Raw genomic sequence first — 17,973 nt, 5'->3', positions numbered from 1 at the left:
CAAATACAAGTAAAGTGTGTTTTGTCAAAGGATTAGTCAATTCTACATTAACATATGTTCCTAACATAATTCACATATGTCCTAACAGAATGGATAATAGTTTTAGCACATTCCAAATCAAATTGGTGTCTTTCTCAGTTCTAATGAATCTATATATATTATTATACACTCATACCAATTGCTTTGAAAAGAGTCATTCAATTCATTCCAAATGATGTGTAGAAGAGATGGAATAGATTTCACTTCCATGGTGGTTTCCACACATTGGTCTAAATTATTTTATAAGTTATTGATACAATTACTCCAAATCTCTTTATGATTAATAGGTGAATTATGTTAAGATTGTTTCGGAGTTTCCCAGAACAACTTCTAACAAGTTACTGAGAAGGATTTTTGAGGGACCAAATGAAGCATAAGCTCTCAACTCGGAGTGAAATTTAATGTGAACATCATCGATTTGGTCATGCATAAAAATATCAATAAGTTCATTCATGTGAGGTGAATTACACTACAAGAAATCAAGGTTTAGGCGACGTTTTAAAAACGTCACTAAAAACCCAAAAAAACATCACTATAGACACAAATGGTCTATAGTGACCTTTTTTTGGGGGGGGGGGGAGGGGACATTCAAAAACGTCACAATAGAGCAGTCACTATAGATCTATTGCAACGTTTCCAAAAATGTCACTATATGTTACTCTTTAGTGGCATTCAACAACTTTTAGTGACGTTTAATAACATTTTCGTATATAATGTAGGAAAATACATTTAGTGACATTTTGAAAACACCGCAAATAATCACACCTATAGCGATGTTTCAAAAACGTCACCAAAACATTTGCCCTCTTCTTTTTTTAGTACATTTTTAAAGCGTTGCTATAAGATTGATTATTTGCAGTGTTTTAAAGGCATCGCTAAAAAGGATTTCCTCTTACTTTTTAGCAACGTCTTTAAAACGTCGCAAAAACCTTTTTTTTTTTTTAATGCTATATAAACCTGCTTAAAATTCAACAATAACTAACACAAGCTTGTAATAGATCAAATATACCTATTGATTATCAATATTCCACAACAACACATTAACCATAGAGTCAATATATATATATATATATGTAATACCAATACATGTATCATCTTGAATTGAACAAAATACTTGTCTATCTACAAAACAAAAATAATCATCTAAACTATGACAATATTAAAAAAAAGTACAATACTTCCAAAATAAATGTGGTTGTAACAAAACACTTGTCTACCTATACCAAAAAAAAAAAAAAAAAAAGACAATCACCCAAACTATGGTAATATTATAAACAAAGTACAATAGTTCCAAAATAATTGTGGTTGTTCAAAACAACTATGTAATAGCCCATGGAGTCCTTAAAATACTGCATGTACCACTATATGCTAGTTTCTTGATGGGATGAAGCCTGTGATCTGTAAGGAGTTGGAGATGGATGATCTAAATCGAAACCACCCTAAATACAAATTAAAGTATCTAATAAGTTCATAAAGAAATCATTTCGAGTAACAAAATAATAGTTGCTATACTTAAAATTTTAAAACCAATAAATTCTTAAAACATTAAAATTTAATACCTGACTAACTTCTGAAGAATGATTTTGCTAATTTTGCACTAGTTGCGTCAATTGGGTCATTCGCTCCTCCAAGTTTTCATAACGATTCAATTTCTCCGTCAAAGAAGCCACTTGATTCTCCAACTGAGTCACTTTAGCATCCCTTTCTTGGCTTCTTACTTGAGCAATTGTAGGAGTGCTCTTGGCAGGATGCATACTTGGGGTTGGGCCAAATCCCACACCTCGAACACGACCATTGCACTCATTACCAAACACTTGAGCATATACATCATCTGGTGCCCATGCAATACTACCAGTTGTTTTTCTTTCTTTTGGTGAATATTTTATTCTTTCTTGTAGTTCTACTTTGGGATTTGGAGTTTTTGTGTTTTTTATAGCTCTACTTTAGATTGATATGTTTTGATACTTTTGTGTTGTGTTTCATAATTCCCCATCATAGGTCTTCTCTCTCCCTCTAATGGCATTAATTTGATTTTAGTTTTAGTTATATTTAGTTGTTTTGAAAGTGGGAATTTGAGTTTATCAAAAAAAAATTACTTCACTATGCATTTGCTGCCAATGCATATATATATATATATATATATATATATCATGTTATAATAGGATACAAGGCCAACAACCATCACATGTTTGTTATACTCCCCAAGAGAAATATTTTATATAAATTTACTATCTTCTCTAGGTAACAAATATAAAACAATAATCAATATAGTAATAATAATTCTGTGGAACAAACTTGAAAGAGAAAGTTTTTTGGCTCCAAACATGTTTGGAGTTATTTTTTTCCCAAACCACTATGTGGCGATTGAAGAGAGCATCCATGTGTGATTTTAATTACATGAATTTGTTAATTAGTCATGTAATTTGTTTAAATAATACACATGAATAATTTTATAAACTGTCACATAATGGGTTGGAAAAAATATCTCCAATCCAAGCATGTTTGGATCCTAACTTTGTCCTTTAAAAAATTGTAGATAAATGTTGGAATTGATACAAATTGTTGCTTTTTCAATTATGATAAAAGCATCTCCTGATGAAGGCCAACAATTATTTGATCTGCCAAGAAGAGAATGTCATTACTGTAATTAATTCTTTGGACATTCTTTGCATGATGATACAAAGACCTTTATTTTCATCAAGTATTTTGTTGGACCAATTTGACACCATTGCTGTATGCATACCTTGGATGGTGATTGGCACTAGAAAAAAAAGAACTTTCCACGATAAATCCTGTTCTCTTAACTGAATGCCCACATCACTAACAATTAACATGCACAAAATCATTTCCATCTTGGGTAAGTGCGTCATGGTAGCTAACTTCCATGAAGTGCCTACGAGAACTACTTTAAAGGAAATTGGTGTTTGGCTTGCTTTTGCACAAAAACTATCATTTTATAAGGCTCAGGTAGGGTGAATCCATCATTCACACACGTGGCTTGTTCCTTTAGTTCTACCACCTGACAGAGAGAAGGAAGTTGCTCATCTATCTTAACTATACAATGGTAGTCTTTACCTGTAGTTCCGGAAAGAGTTTACATAACTAAGTACTTTCACCCTCATGCTATCCACTTAAAATATTCCTAAAAATATACTATTTAGTAAATTTTGCCGAGTTAAGTACGTAGTGGAAGAGAACATGTGGACGTGATAATATGAAGATTAAAAAATAAGAACAAAACCTAAGAATAAAGCAAGAGAGAATGAGTGGAAACCTAAAATAAAAAAATTTGTTGTTAGGTACTTCGATACTTGAGATGAGATATGTGTAACAAAAATATTGTTAGAGATATTTTTTTATGAAAAAAATAAAAAAGTTATTAACTTTTTTTACAACTTTTTCAATTGTCAATAAAAAGCTTTCCAAAAATAATTATTAATGCGTGCCCTATGGGCATACATTAACCAGATCCAAATTACAAATTTTACTATATAGCTATTGGGTGTCACTAATCACAAAAATAATAGAATTATCTTTATTTATTATTAATATTTACCAATTATATTAATTTTGTATTAATTTGTAAATAATAATTTTATTTATTATTTACATTAATTTATAAATAATAATATTTACCAATTACATTAATTTTCGTATTAAGATGATAGTGCGTTCTCAGATTTGAGATATATTGGTTTGTTGTGTTGATTTAACCAATGATTTTGCTTAATAAGTTTGTTGAGAGGTTTAGGTTAATATTATAAGAAGATGAAGCTTCAGTTGCTGTAATAGATGGGAATAGCAAGGCTTTGGGAGAAAAAAAAATTAGGATTCTACAAACCGACTAAGCAATAGGAGCAAATATATTATGAAAAGAAGGATAGAGACCTTGATTTTCATGGAAGAAAGGATGTCAATGGTAATAGACGTGGGATGCCTACCAGCTGTGAAAATGAGATATCTATAGATTTATCCCAAGATGACAATTGAGTAGAGCAAAGATTGACAAATGTTATAATTGCGATGCCAAAGAGAATGAAAATCAAGACTGACATGATATCTTTCCGGCAATTTAAGTGTTGAATCTTAATAACCAAATTCCACTTTGATGAGTTGTTTGGGCAATAAATTTTTTCTTTATTTTGATGGTTAGAGTTTATTCTCAAATGACATTTTGACATTTTGAGATGAATGCTGTATATTTGATCAATCTTTTTCGGTCTATTTTCAACCTTCATTTTGTATTGAAATTATAATTATTTTTTCATTTTCAAGTGATTGTACCTTTAAGTAAAGTGAAATATAACTTTTGTTAAACTATCTCATGTATAACACGGGTTAGTGACTAGTTATAATTTAAAATGCTATATAAATAGCTACAAAGGTCATGCAAATTGCACCACCAAAAATCTCCGATATCTTCTAATTTCAAGCCATTTTCCAAATACTAAGCTCTCTTTTATTCTAATGGCTCCAACTATCGCAACACCAATCAGTGAGTCCTCAGATATCATTGACTTTGTCGTAACCAAAGGCAATGGAGTAAAGGGTCTCTCAGAAATGGGGCCTAAAACCTTACCTAGCCAATATATCCAACCATTAGAAGAAAGGATCAGTGTGAACAACATCATGACTCTTGAGTCTATACCAATCATTGAAATGTCAAACTGGGACGAACCAAAAGTCTCAGAATCAATCTGCGATGTAGCAAAAAAGTGGTGTTTCTTTCAGGTTATCAACCATGGAGTGCCCATTGAAGTGCTGGAGAATGTGAAGGATGCAACACATAGGTTCTTCAATTTGCCAGCCGAGGAGAAGAGGAAGTTTTCTAAAGAAAACTCACCTTCCAACAATGTGGGTTTGGCACAAGCTTAAGACCTGAAGTAGAGAATTCTCTTGAGTGGAAAGATTACCTTAGCCTCTTTTATGTGTCAGAGGATGAGGCCTCTGCATTGTGGCCTTGTGTGCAAGTAAAAAAGCTTAACTTAGCTAAATTTATTTTTACACAACAAATACATGACGCATAGATACATACATACCTAAACAAAACACTCATTCATATATGAATATCTGCATAGATACTTGTACTTACATAGTTACATTTTAGGTTTAATTGTAAATTGCAATCTGATCATTTTGATTTTGTTCTTTAAAATTTAAAAGTTTGGATTGTGAACCCCCTAAAGTATATAATACTTTAATTTGAGTCATTTTAATTCTACTCACTATTGAGTGTAAGGTGTGTTGAGGACAAAATTTTCACGCTACATGGCTTTATTTCATTGACAACCCGCACCACATTAATATATTATGAATTTTGGGAAAATCAATTTTAAAACCCAAAAGAGCTCATATTCACACAAAATGATGCCAAAGCCCACAGTCCAAAACCCATGGCAATATTATCTCATCAAAGCCCATGGTTCAAGCTCATGGCACAAACAGCTCATTTATGGCTCATGATCCAAGCTCATGAGTCTCATCGGGGGAATTTTGGGAATCGTGGTTTAGAGGGCTAAAAAGTATGTTCAGTAAAGCTCCAGTGATTCAAAGTTATTAAAAGAAACATGTTGCTTGGTATGTCTTCTCCAATTTCCTGAATTCTAACGAGTTAGTGTCCAATAGGTAACATCTAGAAAGCCTTTCATATTACATAACACTTAAAATGATAAAACTTCCAATTGCTCTTTACCTAAAACTTAATGTTCATCATATAAGCTAAATTGAGATTAAATTCTATAAGGATGTGGAGTAAAACTCATGTTTTACCCCTTCAATCCCAACATGTCACATCATCTTGTCACATAATTAAGAATAAACACAATCACACTCAATCAATTCTAATATTCATATGTAAATCCAACCAAATTGGGATCAATCTATCGAGATGTTATTTAGTGTGATAGAATGTATTGAATTTTAAGTAAAATATTGATGTAGCAATCACTTATTGGATAGTGTAAAACATGGGTTTTACACCCCATCCTTATAGAATTTAATCTCAATCTAAATTATATTATCTCATATAAATTATAATATTCTTTTCATTTAAAATCAATATCAAACACATGCCTAAATCTTGTTGGCTATCTCTATTTAATATCTCATCCAACATTAAATGCCTTCTTTGCTCTCTAAGATTTGGTCAAACACAAAGAGATCATAATTACATCTCTAAAACTTCATCAAATATCAACCAACTAGTTTATTACATACTAAAAATGTATTGTATGAAACCATAGACTAAACATATATTTTTCCAAAAGAGAAAACTTAGCCAAAAGTACTAGCAGCAACTCCAACAAAAGCTATCTTAACTCTAGCAGCAACTGCAATAAAAGGACTCATAAGATCATACTGTACCACTGGACTCATTTTATTATGCTGTTGAAATATTATAAGTCCACTGACGTTATACGGCTAGAGCCACAAACCACAAGCTATGAAGATAAGTCATTATATCTTTATATCCAAGTTTAAATTATTAAGTATATTTTACTTTATTATCATTGTACAGCTGGACTCATATTATTATACCGTTGGAATGTTATCAGCTCACTAATGCTATATGGCTGGAGCCATAAGCTATATAAAGTGATGCTATAGCTGGAACCACAAACCATATCAAGATAAGTTATTATGTCTCAATCTATAAACTTACATTATTAAGTACATATTGTTTCATTATCACTATAATGCAAAAATGAATTCACTAATATTTCACTAATGAGTACAAAAATATTGACAAGTTGAACCTACCCACTACTGGACATATATTATTTAGAAATTAACCACCGCTGGACATATAATATCTGAACATGAACTACCGCTAAACATATATTATCTGGACATGAACCATCGTTGAACAAAAATTACCTGGACATAGACCACCACTAGACATGTATATTATTTGGACATAAACTATTTGGCATACATTATTTTTACATAGACCATAGCTGGACATACCTTATTATGTTGAACATGGGCCATAAACCACAACTGGATATGGACTATTTTGGACTCATTCTATCACTAGACATATGACACTTAATTAATTATTGGCGTAAATGCACTTTTAGTCCCTATATTTTGGCTTTTTTTCATTTTAGTCCCTATATTTTATTTTTTCCACTTTTAGTCCCTAAAACCAATTTACGCATTCTATTTTGGTCCTTTCCATCAATCAACCGACGGAAATTGCTGAGGTGGCAGTCGAAAGAATTAAAATATTATAAAAAATGCCACATCACCCTGACACGTCAGCATCTATTTTCTTTGGTAAATAATTTGTGAATTTTAACTAAATGAAAAAAGAAAATTTAAAAATACAAACTCAAATTTAAAAAAAAAAGAACACAAGAACAGAGACCCAGAAAATTAGACCCAACAACATGAATTCAAAATTAAACCCATTGAATCAACTTCCTTTCCCACTTAAAATCAAATCAATAATGCAATAAAATTTGAGAAGAGAACAAAGACCAATGTTGAAAGACCCATGCTGAAAACCCATCAATTTTTCTCGTTCTTCCCCAAAGATTCATAGCCAAAATCATAAAATCAAAGAAACCCAGAAATCTCAAACACTCAAAAACCCAGAAACCCAAAAACTCAAGGGATTAAGTGTGAAACCCTCCACTGCCACCACCATGAAGCTGAGAATTAGAACACCCAAAGACCCATTGCCACCAAATCGCCACCCACATCAGTAGCAACCTCCCTAAACCCATAATGAACCCATCCCCACAAACAACACAACAATCCTCCACCGCCGCCACCATGAACCTTGCATCAATACCCACAACAAAAATTCAAAGAAAAACCAAAACCCACATCCAATCTAAGAGAGAGAATTCAAGTGAGAGAGAGAGGATCGGAATGAGAGAAAGAAAGAGAATCCACCATCGCCGCCGCTCCAAACCACTAGGCCACCACCGCCGATCTCCAAAACACCACCATGAATCTTGCATCAATACCTACAACAAAAATTCAAAGAAAAACCAAAACCCACATCCAATCTGAGAGAGAGAGAGGATCAGAATGAGAGAAAGAGAGAGAATCCACCATCGCCGCCGCTCCAAACCACCACGCCGTTGCCGCCGATCTCCAAAACACCACGCTGTTGTCGCCAATCTTCAGTCCATGCTACCGATTTCAATCTCCAGTCCACACCGATCCGAGAGAGACACTGAATCAGAGAAAGGGGAGAGAGAAAGGAAGATGACAAATGAGAGAGAGGAGTCACCGTGTGATTTAAAGAAGAGAGAGAAAGAAGTGATATTTTAATTGAATTTGTGTGATTGAATTCGCGTGATTGGTCTGATTTTTTGTGTTCTATGTTCTTGTGTTCTTGTTTTTTAAATTTGATTTTGTATTTTTAAATTTTCTTTTTTTATTTAGTTAAAATTTACAAATTATTTACCAAAAAAATAGATGCTGACGTGTTAGGGTGATGTGGCATTTTTTATAATATTTTAATTCTTTCGGCTGCCACCTCAACAATTTCCGTCGGTTGATTGACAGAAAATACCAAAATGGAACGCGTAAATTGGTTTTAAGGACTAAAAGTGGAAAAAATAAAATGTAGGGACTAAAATGGAAAAAAGCCAAAATATAGGGACTAAAAGTGCATTTACGCCTTAATTATTCTCTAATATTTAAAATCACTTAATATACATAATTAAGATCTTCAACTAATGACTTAATCAAAGCTATTATGCTAAACATATTATTTATTTATTTTAACCATTATCACGATTCTTAGACTTTCAGCTTATCTATTTTCTAGGCTTAAAAATACACCGGAAGCCATTGGTCTATGTGACCCAATGTTAAGTTTTGGATTGAACTCCCCAAAACAAATTTGGGTCTAGCAAAGTCACTCTTCCAGTAGAAAACATGTGACTATGTGCAAAAAGGGCCTCCATCAGGGTGTCACCTCAATTTATTTAAAAATTGTGTCGTTACAATTAAATCATTTCAAAAAAAGAAAAATCTTTTTAGCAAAAAACATTGTTATTTTTTCTTCATTTTCTATTTTTCATTTTTCTTTAGAGGCACCATGGACACCAAAAGCCACCACCATCCACAACTAGGGTACCATATCCAAACCACCTCCATTGGTCTTATTTCAAAACTAAACCACTTTCATAGGGGTGGAGACACAGCCATGGTTGGTGCCTTTAAAAATATTTTATAGTATGTATAATTAGTCACTAACCCATGCAATGCACGGTATAGTTAAATAAAAATTAAAAGTATTTATTTCACTTAAAGGTCTATGACTTGACTTAAAAAAATGTATAACTTGAAAATGAATGAAAATAAGTAATTTTTTGTTTGATATAATAGTTTAGAAAAATTCATTTTCTTTCATATTATTGGTTCCACATAGCACATCCCGGTGTGGGCAATTCTATGGTGACGACTTCCCACAATACTTAACTACAATTAAGTCTACTATCCACCACCAATCTAATTTATGTTATCTTGATAGTAGATCTACAATTTGCATTTTCATAGCCTCCATCATTTAGAAGGTAACTGAAGTAATGATTGTATGTAATGTATAAATTTTTATTTTTATTTTTACAATATAAAATTATTAAAATAAAATCTAATGTTCTGGAAATTTTTTGAATGAGATTTTTAAATTTCTTAAAACTTAGTTAATAGAGTTTCTATTTTACCTAAAAGTGAATTTTCACAATTAATGAGAATTTAGCCATTTTTTGCAAAGAGAAGATAACCATAGGCCCAATTTTTATTTTATAGTATAGGATGTTACAGTTAGATTTGTACCATGTGTAATACGTTAGTCCATTATGATAGTTCCAAATAATATCCTAATACCTATCTATATGAGTTTTCTTTTTAATGATGTCATAAAAGATGGAGTTTAATAGAAGTCATTTAAGGTCCAACATATCCAATAATTTAAAAAAAAAAATGTAATTTCAAAAGTCTTTTAATTGTAAATTTTTTAATCATAAAATAGACTCTATCTAAACTCTAAAAGAAAGCATTCGGAATGATCACATCATCAATACTATATCATGATTGTTGCAAATAGCAATATTATTATTCATACTTAATAGATGAGCAATGAAACTATGAATTAACATTTTAACAATTCAAATACCAAGTTTAAACTATAACAACACATATACAGAAGACTCCAAATATTGGAACATACTTCTTCTGCCATTTTCATTATTCTATCAAAACCAAAGTTTCAAAAATAATTTCAATTCAATTAAACCCAATACATACATACACATGAATGTAGAGTATTCCAAAAATAAAAACAACAATCTCCAAAAGCCTTTATCTATCTATATATATATATATATATATTTTTTCTAGATTTTTTTGTTCTTTAGTTCATTTTCCTTCTATGTTTCATCAAACTTGAACGGTTTTAGACCCCTTAACCCAACCAGATTAATCTAGTTAATTAGTCAAGTGATTAATTTAGTCAAATTATGCAAATCTAGGTTATCATAATCAAACAATCATATCAAGAATATAAACCAGCGAAAAAGTAAATAACACAAGATATGATAACCCATGAAACCACACGGTAAAAACCTGGGGAGGATTTGACCTAGCTATCCTTAAGGTAAACTTGAATCCACTATCTTGAAAGAATCAAAGTTCATACAAAAAGGACTTATAAGCTCCCCGCTTGACTTCCTAATGCTACCCACCAGTAGAACTTACTGAGACGACCACATGCAAGCTCCGAATCCACGGACTCCTTCTTTCTTAGATTCTCCACAAGATACAAGCACCCACGCTTGTTATTCTTTAAGCTTCAATGGCAGCAACTGAGTTGATCATCAAGGTATTGAAAATATCTCTACCTAGAAAACCCTAAGTTTATGTGAAGGAAAGCTCCTCAAAGATCTCACAAGAGATTCATACAAACCACAAAGTATAAGCAATAATACAACTAGAGTTCGCTCGACTTCCTAATGCTACCCACCAGTAGAACTTACTGACACAACCACGTGCAAGCTCCGAATCCACGGACTCCTTCTTTCTTGAATTCTTCAATTAGCTACAAGCATCCACGCTTGATATTCTTTAATCTTCAATGGTAGCAACCTTGTTGATCATCAAGATGTAGATAATATCTCTACCTTGAAAACCCTAAGTTTATGTGAAGGAAAGCTCCTCAAAGATCTCACAAGAGATTCACATAAATAGCAATATGAGCAACAAAGACTTAGAGAGGTTTGGGTACAAAACCCTAAAAATAAAAGGAGGCACAAGAGGCACTCTAATCTCTCTCTTCAAAAGTCCTAAAAACGTTCTAGGGTTTTCCTTATATATAGGAGTGTTATACTTGAACCCCAAGACGTTTAAATAGAGTTTGGGCTGAATTGGAACTCTGCAGAAAAATAAATCTGTACGTGGTTCGATCGATCGAGTCTAATTTTCGATCGATCGAGCCTTACAGATTTAGTCCAATAAATCTGCAATCACTCGATTCCAGTTTTACAAATAAATATACTTTGAGCAAGCCTAAACAAGACTAAACATATTGTTTTGATCATGGTTTGCCAACATTACACATTAAAGTTCTAAATACATAAAATCCTAAATCTTTAGAACCTAACAATAATGATAACACATTGAAGATATAATTTTTAAGTAAAAATCCTCATCTAATGGAAGAATCTCCATGGGCACATTAGTGGGCAGTGGGCTTTTTAAAAAAAATTCTCAAGCTAGTTAAACCACAAAACTAATAACAAAAAAAAAAAAAAAATTCAAAATCTACATAGTATAGAAAAATTACGTAGAAAAAAAAAATACAAGATTTACAAACCTATACATAAACTTACAATGATTCAGACTTTGATACTCAGGTCTTTTTGCTCAAAAATTCAAATTTGAATAAGAGATTTCTGTAACAAAATCCAACCAAAACAATCAAACAACAAAAATTAGCACAAAAGTTCCATGACCCACTAAAGAAAAAATAAATCAAAGCAAACCCATAAGCCAAGACACCATGACCCACTAAAGAAAAACCAAATAAAAGCAAACCCCTAAGCTAAAACACAAAGACTTACCCTTTAAAAAAACTTGAACACCAAAAAAGAGGGGAAAAACGTTGGTGGTGGCATTGGGTGGTAGTGGAGGTTGATGACGGCCGCAGTGGCTATGTTGGTGGCAATGGGTGGTGGCTAGAGAGGGAAGAGCTTGTAGAAGTGATAAGGGGAGGGGGAGAATATAGAAGTGAGAAAAGAAGTTCTTTGTCTGAGCTAAAAAAACAAAACAATGAAAAGTGCAGGACAACGAAAAAACGTGTAAGGTAAAAAGAAACAAAAGAATAAAAAAAGTGTAGGACAAAAAAAAAAAAAAAAAAAGGGAAAAAGGAGGGACAAAAAGGTGGGAAGTGAAAAGTTAGCGAATTTTTTAATGCGGGAAAATGACAAAAATTTTGGGCAACATATAGCGATGTTTTAGAAACGTTGCTATATGTTTCCCCAGAAACATCGCTATATATTTTTCCAAATTTCTAGTGGGTGTTCTTAATAACTATAGTGACGTTTTATAAAAACTTTATTATAAACAAAATATACGCCACTAAAACTGTACTTTTTGTGGCGTTTTAAGAAACGCTGCTATTGTTTTGGGTTACAATGACTTTTCAAAAAAATTTCGCGAAAGGATCACTCTTTAGCAGCGTTTTTTAAAAACGTCACAGTATGCTACTTATAGTGGCAGATTTAAAAACGTCGCTAAAAAAAACGCCACCTAAACCCAGATTTCTTGTAGTGGAATTTTGAGAATTGAGATGGTTGAATCAGTAAAACATGTAAATAGAATACGAAATGGTTGAGAAATATGTAACATTCTGATGGAAATCCGAGGTTAAATCTGTCTATAGGCATATTGCCCTGTAAAGTGTGACTAGAATATATAGTCATTGTTTATAGAGCTGCAGATGTGTTAGGTGCAAGTTGTTTGCAGAATAGTCTACATTGAGATTAATGCATTCATGTTCGTTTGGAAACTGCTTATTTAATTTTATATTGAAATTTTTTTGTCCAAAGTATACAACTTTTAAAAAATATAAAAATAAAAGAGATTTTAAAAAGCTATATATAAAAGTTAAAAAGAAAAAAATTAATTTATAAGTTAGTTTCATTATTAGAAAAGTCATTTGTTACATTTTTCTATTGTTTATAGAATAGTCTATAATCTATATTGAGATTTGGGAAATGAAATCACTTGTTGACAATGGTGAAACTAGATACTTGTTCCTAGCGTTGTGTTAAAGGAACCTTTGCGTAGTATTGTGTTATGTGGATATTATTTTGACTATTTTCACCCAGGTTTGAATATAAAGAGTACAATGTATTTGGCAAAAGATGCCAAACAAACAAGAGATAGGAACAAAAAATTTTAAAAATAAAAAAAGGGACACAATTACACGTGCGTGATTAGATTACACCGTCCTTGTCTCCTTTGATATAGAGATGCACATGGTTAGGTGTAAATTGTTTATAGCCTATTGAATATCTGTTAAAAATGAAAATAAAGTAAAAATCACTAGTTCAAAATATGGATATGGTGTGGTATTAAATATCTGTATTTAGTATTTTTTTTTTTTAAGAAAAAAACAAAGGGAAGAGTAAAGGACCTCTAGATAGAATTGTGAGGATAGTATTTTTAGAAGATTGATTGTAAATATGAATGGGGAACTCTAAAAGGATCTCACAAAAAAGCAAACAATAAGACAAAAAATCTAGAAAGAAAAATGAGATGCAATTACACGTAAGATAAATAACATCAAGAAATTATGTGGTTTGATCTTCAGCCTACGTCCATGATCTTCGTCTTGAAGCCTACATTAGTCAACTCTTTAGCAAAGAGGATATCCATTCAAAAGATAAAATGATTATAATGAGCACTGATTATGCTAGATTGAGTCTTAAGACCCAATCTTTCTTAAGAAGTGCTATTGCCAACTTGCCTACAGATATACAATCTCGTATTCTGGAAAGCAAGGCTATGTTTAGGTCCTTCGACCTATGGTTCAAATGTTTCAAGAAACTTGTTACAGCCATTATTCCTAATCTTGATGAACTAGATGAAAGTGATAACGTGTTTATCCAGTTAGATTAGGAAGAACACTTTGGGACTACTCTCAGAGTATATGAAAAAAAACACCCATTTCCTGGTCTCTTAATTAATTATGATAATGGTTCATATATTGCTGATTGAAAGCTCGAAAACGTGTTGAAAAACACAAGAGCTGTTTAGACCCCCGATTAAAATTACGGCTCGATAGATTTTACACAACTTTAATATAAAGTGCGGAATAGTGTAAAAGCGAGCGGATGAACAATATAGCTACTCTAATCCATAAACTAAACAACACAGCAGTGTAATGGAATATAAAAGAGTAGGGAAGAGAGATGCAAACACAGAAAACACCAAGACGTGTTTTCGAAGAGGAAACCGAAGAACTCGGCGAAAAACCTCTCCGCCGCCCTCCAAGCGGAAATCGATCCACTAGACAATCAGTTGGGATACATGAGTAAGCAAGAGACCCTCCAAGCCTAATCTACCCGATGTACCTAAGCCCTCCAAGCTCTTACTCCAACAAGGCTTCTCGGAACCGTGTCTTGTCTTAGTTATCCGGATCCCGCAACAAGCTCCATGTTGCATTTGCCATTCCAGGCTTCTTCCAATGCTTCCCAGCAGCACCAAAACGTCACTCAACACTCTCAAAATGTGTGGTAAGTGTTTTGGGCTATCGACCTCTCAATGGTATGGAAATGGAGAGGGAAGGGTTGAGGAGATACCACAAGCAAGTGTATAAAGAAAGGAGGGGATGGAAATCTCTAATTACAAATGTGTTTGGCTAGGGTTTTCTCTCTGAAGCATTCCTCAACATTTGTGGGTAATGGGAGTTTATATAGGATAGGTGCAAAATGTGTGAGTCAGTCAGTACAGGCTGGCAGAACAGCATGTCTCGCGGGTGTCTCGCGGGAAGGCCTTACCCGCGAGATACTCGCGAGAGACAGCTGTCTCCATCTGTCATGACTCTTCGCATTCCAGCATGTGCAGGGCACATGCTTCACTTCGCGGGAAGCTTAGTCGCGAGATACCCGCGAGATTCCATCAGCTTCCAAATTGCTTGAGTCTTCACACACTCTCTATCACACACCCCTTACAACAATTCCCACAACAAATACAGGGTATAAACAATTGATAGTAATTACAATCAAATTTGGCACGGAATAAAAGCCAACAAAACACATAGTTGTAAATCACAACTTTACACTGGTGAACCAGACGATGATGATGATAGAGATCCGAACTGGCTTTCCCAAATGTTTGAATATGGCTTTATCAGGTTCATAAGATTAACAAGCCATTTTCAAGCTAGCCAGCTTCCACAAATAATTCAGGATGCCATTAAAGGATTTAAAGGTCCTTTTGTTACCATCAAATGATGGAGCACTCTGCCAAAATGGGAAAGAGATAACTGGATGAATGTTCAGCCCTCAAAGCATCTCATTTTCATCGATGGTCATACTCACCAAGGACCATGACTTGAAGGAAATTCTCAATTGTCCTTTGATGATCCTTATGATCTTGCAGAATGTTGGAGAAATTATTTTAATAACCAAATTATTGAGGTTGATCAAATTCTATGGAAAGATTATCATTTCATAGGGAGCATAGATAGAATTTCTGTTTTTGGTCCCAGACCATATGTTGATGCCATTACTCAATTGCGGATAGTAGATCATCATAATCTAAGAAGCCTTCTCATCTCGGGAAGAACTCTAATGTTTAATCCAATTTTATATTATGGATTCTGTAATCAATATGGTATTAACCATGAACATGATTGTGATTCTCCACAAGGTCCGTTTGATGGTTATCAATCCGATGCTCCTTCTATTGATTAATCGACTCACCCTATTTGTCTGGCTTGAACAATAGCCAAAATGTTACAATGTCTACTCCTTGATAAAGCTCCTACACCAATATTCCACTACATGTGTAAATGATGATGTTCAAAGAAGTTCCTTTTGGCTTTTTGTCCTTTCAAAGTCAGAGATCCTTCTGGTCTTATGCCCATGCCAAAGCCTCAACTGCTGGAGATTTCAAGTCATAAAGCTCCTACACCACTATTCCAATACGATGCTTCTAAAGATTCCCAATAATGGTGCTCACTTGGTTTCCTTTGGCACAAAAGGACAACAATGATGAAGTCTAGACCCTTGAATTAAAGGCTTTTGAACTCTACGTATCCTCCTCATGATTCCCCAAAAATATGAGTCATAAAGTGGAAAAATTCGCTTTTACTATTCACCTATCACTATTCATCCGTTACTGTTCACTTGTTACTATTCACTTGTTACTATTCATGACACTGTTTACTCCGAATTTTTGCCTATTTAAGGGAGGTTGTCCCTTAAGTTTAAAACAGAATTTTTCTTAGAATCTTCTCAGAATTCTCTCCTTAGAAAACCTTCTATCCTTAGAAGCTTTCCTTAGAAAATTCCTACTACCTTGTTCCTACTACTACTTTCCCTACAAACCTTGTAACTAGGACTAGTTCAAGCTTTGTAACTATTAACCTCTATTGTTGAGATCTTATATTTATTACTACTACTGTAAGTGTTTTGTTCTACTTTCAATAACAAGTATTTTCAGTTTTCTGTTCATTATACTACTTGTTGCTACCGCCATCTTGGATGGTTTTAAATTGCTTTCATTTCATTTACTTTAAATTGTTTTGATATATATTGCTTGGCTAGTTCTACCGCCTTACTATTGTTCTAACTTATTTGCTTACATTACTTTCAACATATATATATATATATGAATAATTGAGGATTAGAAATTAATTTTGTTAATATGCTATATGTTTCCTTTATTTTTTTTTTAGTTCTTCTCCAAAAAAAAATTAGGCTCTTCTTCTTCTTCCCATTATTTTCCACTTTACTATCACTCTTTCTCCGACATTTCTTGGTCCTTTTTGGCCTCATTTTCTCTAATATTTCTTGTCTTGCTATTATTTTTCCTCCAACCTTTTCTAACTCTTCTTTTCTCCATTTTCTTTTCGATAAATTTGTTATAAGTAGTGTTTATTATATATAAATTGTTTTACACTGTTTTACACACACTCCAAAAAATAACTGAAATTGTGACTTGAAGTCACGATTTCTGCTTATCATGACTTCAAGTCACAGTTTCAATTGTTTTTTAGGATTTGTGTAAAACTATTTGTGCACAACAACATTTTCCCATTTGCTATTACTCCTTTTGTATCTCTCACTTTCCCATTCATCCACACAAAAAAGGAGATCTCTCTCTCTCTCTCTCTCTCTCTCTCTCTCTCTCTCTCTCTCTCTCTATTTTTCTTTCTTTTGGTGAATATTTTATTCTTTCTTGTAGTTCTACTTTGGGATTAGGAGTTTTTGTGTTTTTTATAGCTCTACTTTAGATTGATATGTTTTGATACTTTTGTGTTGTGTTTCACAATTCCCCATCATAGGCCTTCTCTCTCCCTCTACTGGCGTTAATTTGATTTTAGTTTTAGTTATTGTCAGGAATTTAGACCCCTTAAACACACAGATTGCGTAGCCTAGATTAATTAGCCAAGTTGTTACTTAGTCAAATTAAGCAATTCTAGGTTAAAACAATCCAAACAATCATATCAAGAATATAAAGCAGCGGAAAATAAATAACACAAGATATAATCACCCAGGAAACCACACGGTAAAAACCTGGGGAGGATTTGACCCACCGATCCTCAAGGCTAACCTGAATTCACTATGAAAGAATTGAAGTTCATACAAAAGGACTACAAGCTCCCCGCTCGACTTCCTAATGCTACCCACCAGTAGAACTTCCTGACACGACCACGCGCAGGCTCCGAATCCACGGACT

The 17,973-nt window shown here is 33.2% G+C and overlaps 1 protein-coding gene across 1 annotated transcript; it reads left to right on the top strand.

Moving 5' to 3' along the window:
* The first annotated feature begins 4,506 nt into the window (after nt 1-4,506).
* LOC112010748 (feruloyl CoA ortho-hydroxylase 1-like) lies at nt 4,507-4,914 on the top strand. The gene has a single exon (XM_024043101.1). It carries the CDS (start codon nt 4,507-4,509, stop codon nt 4,912-4,914), a length of 408 nt encoding a protein of 135 aa, XP_023898869.1.
* Nucleotides 4,915-17,973: the final 13,059 nt, after the last annotated feature.

This window comes from Quercus suber, unplaced genomic scaffold (assembly GCF_002906115.3).
Source record: "Quercus suber isolate HL8 unplaced genomic scaffold, Cork oak 2.0 scaffold_620, whole genome shotgun sequence".
Lineage (NCBI taxonomy): Eukaryota > Viridiplantae > Streptophyta > Magnoliopsida > Fagales > Fagaceae > Quercus > Quercus suber.
Note: the sequence above shows the minus strand (reverse complement) of the source record. Positions and strands in the feature narration are given on the sequence as shown.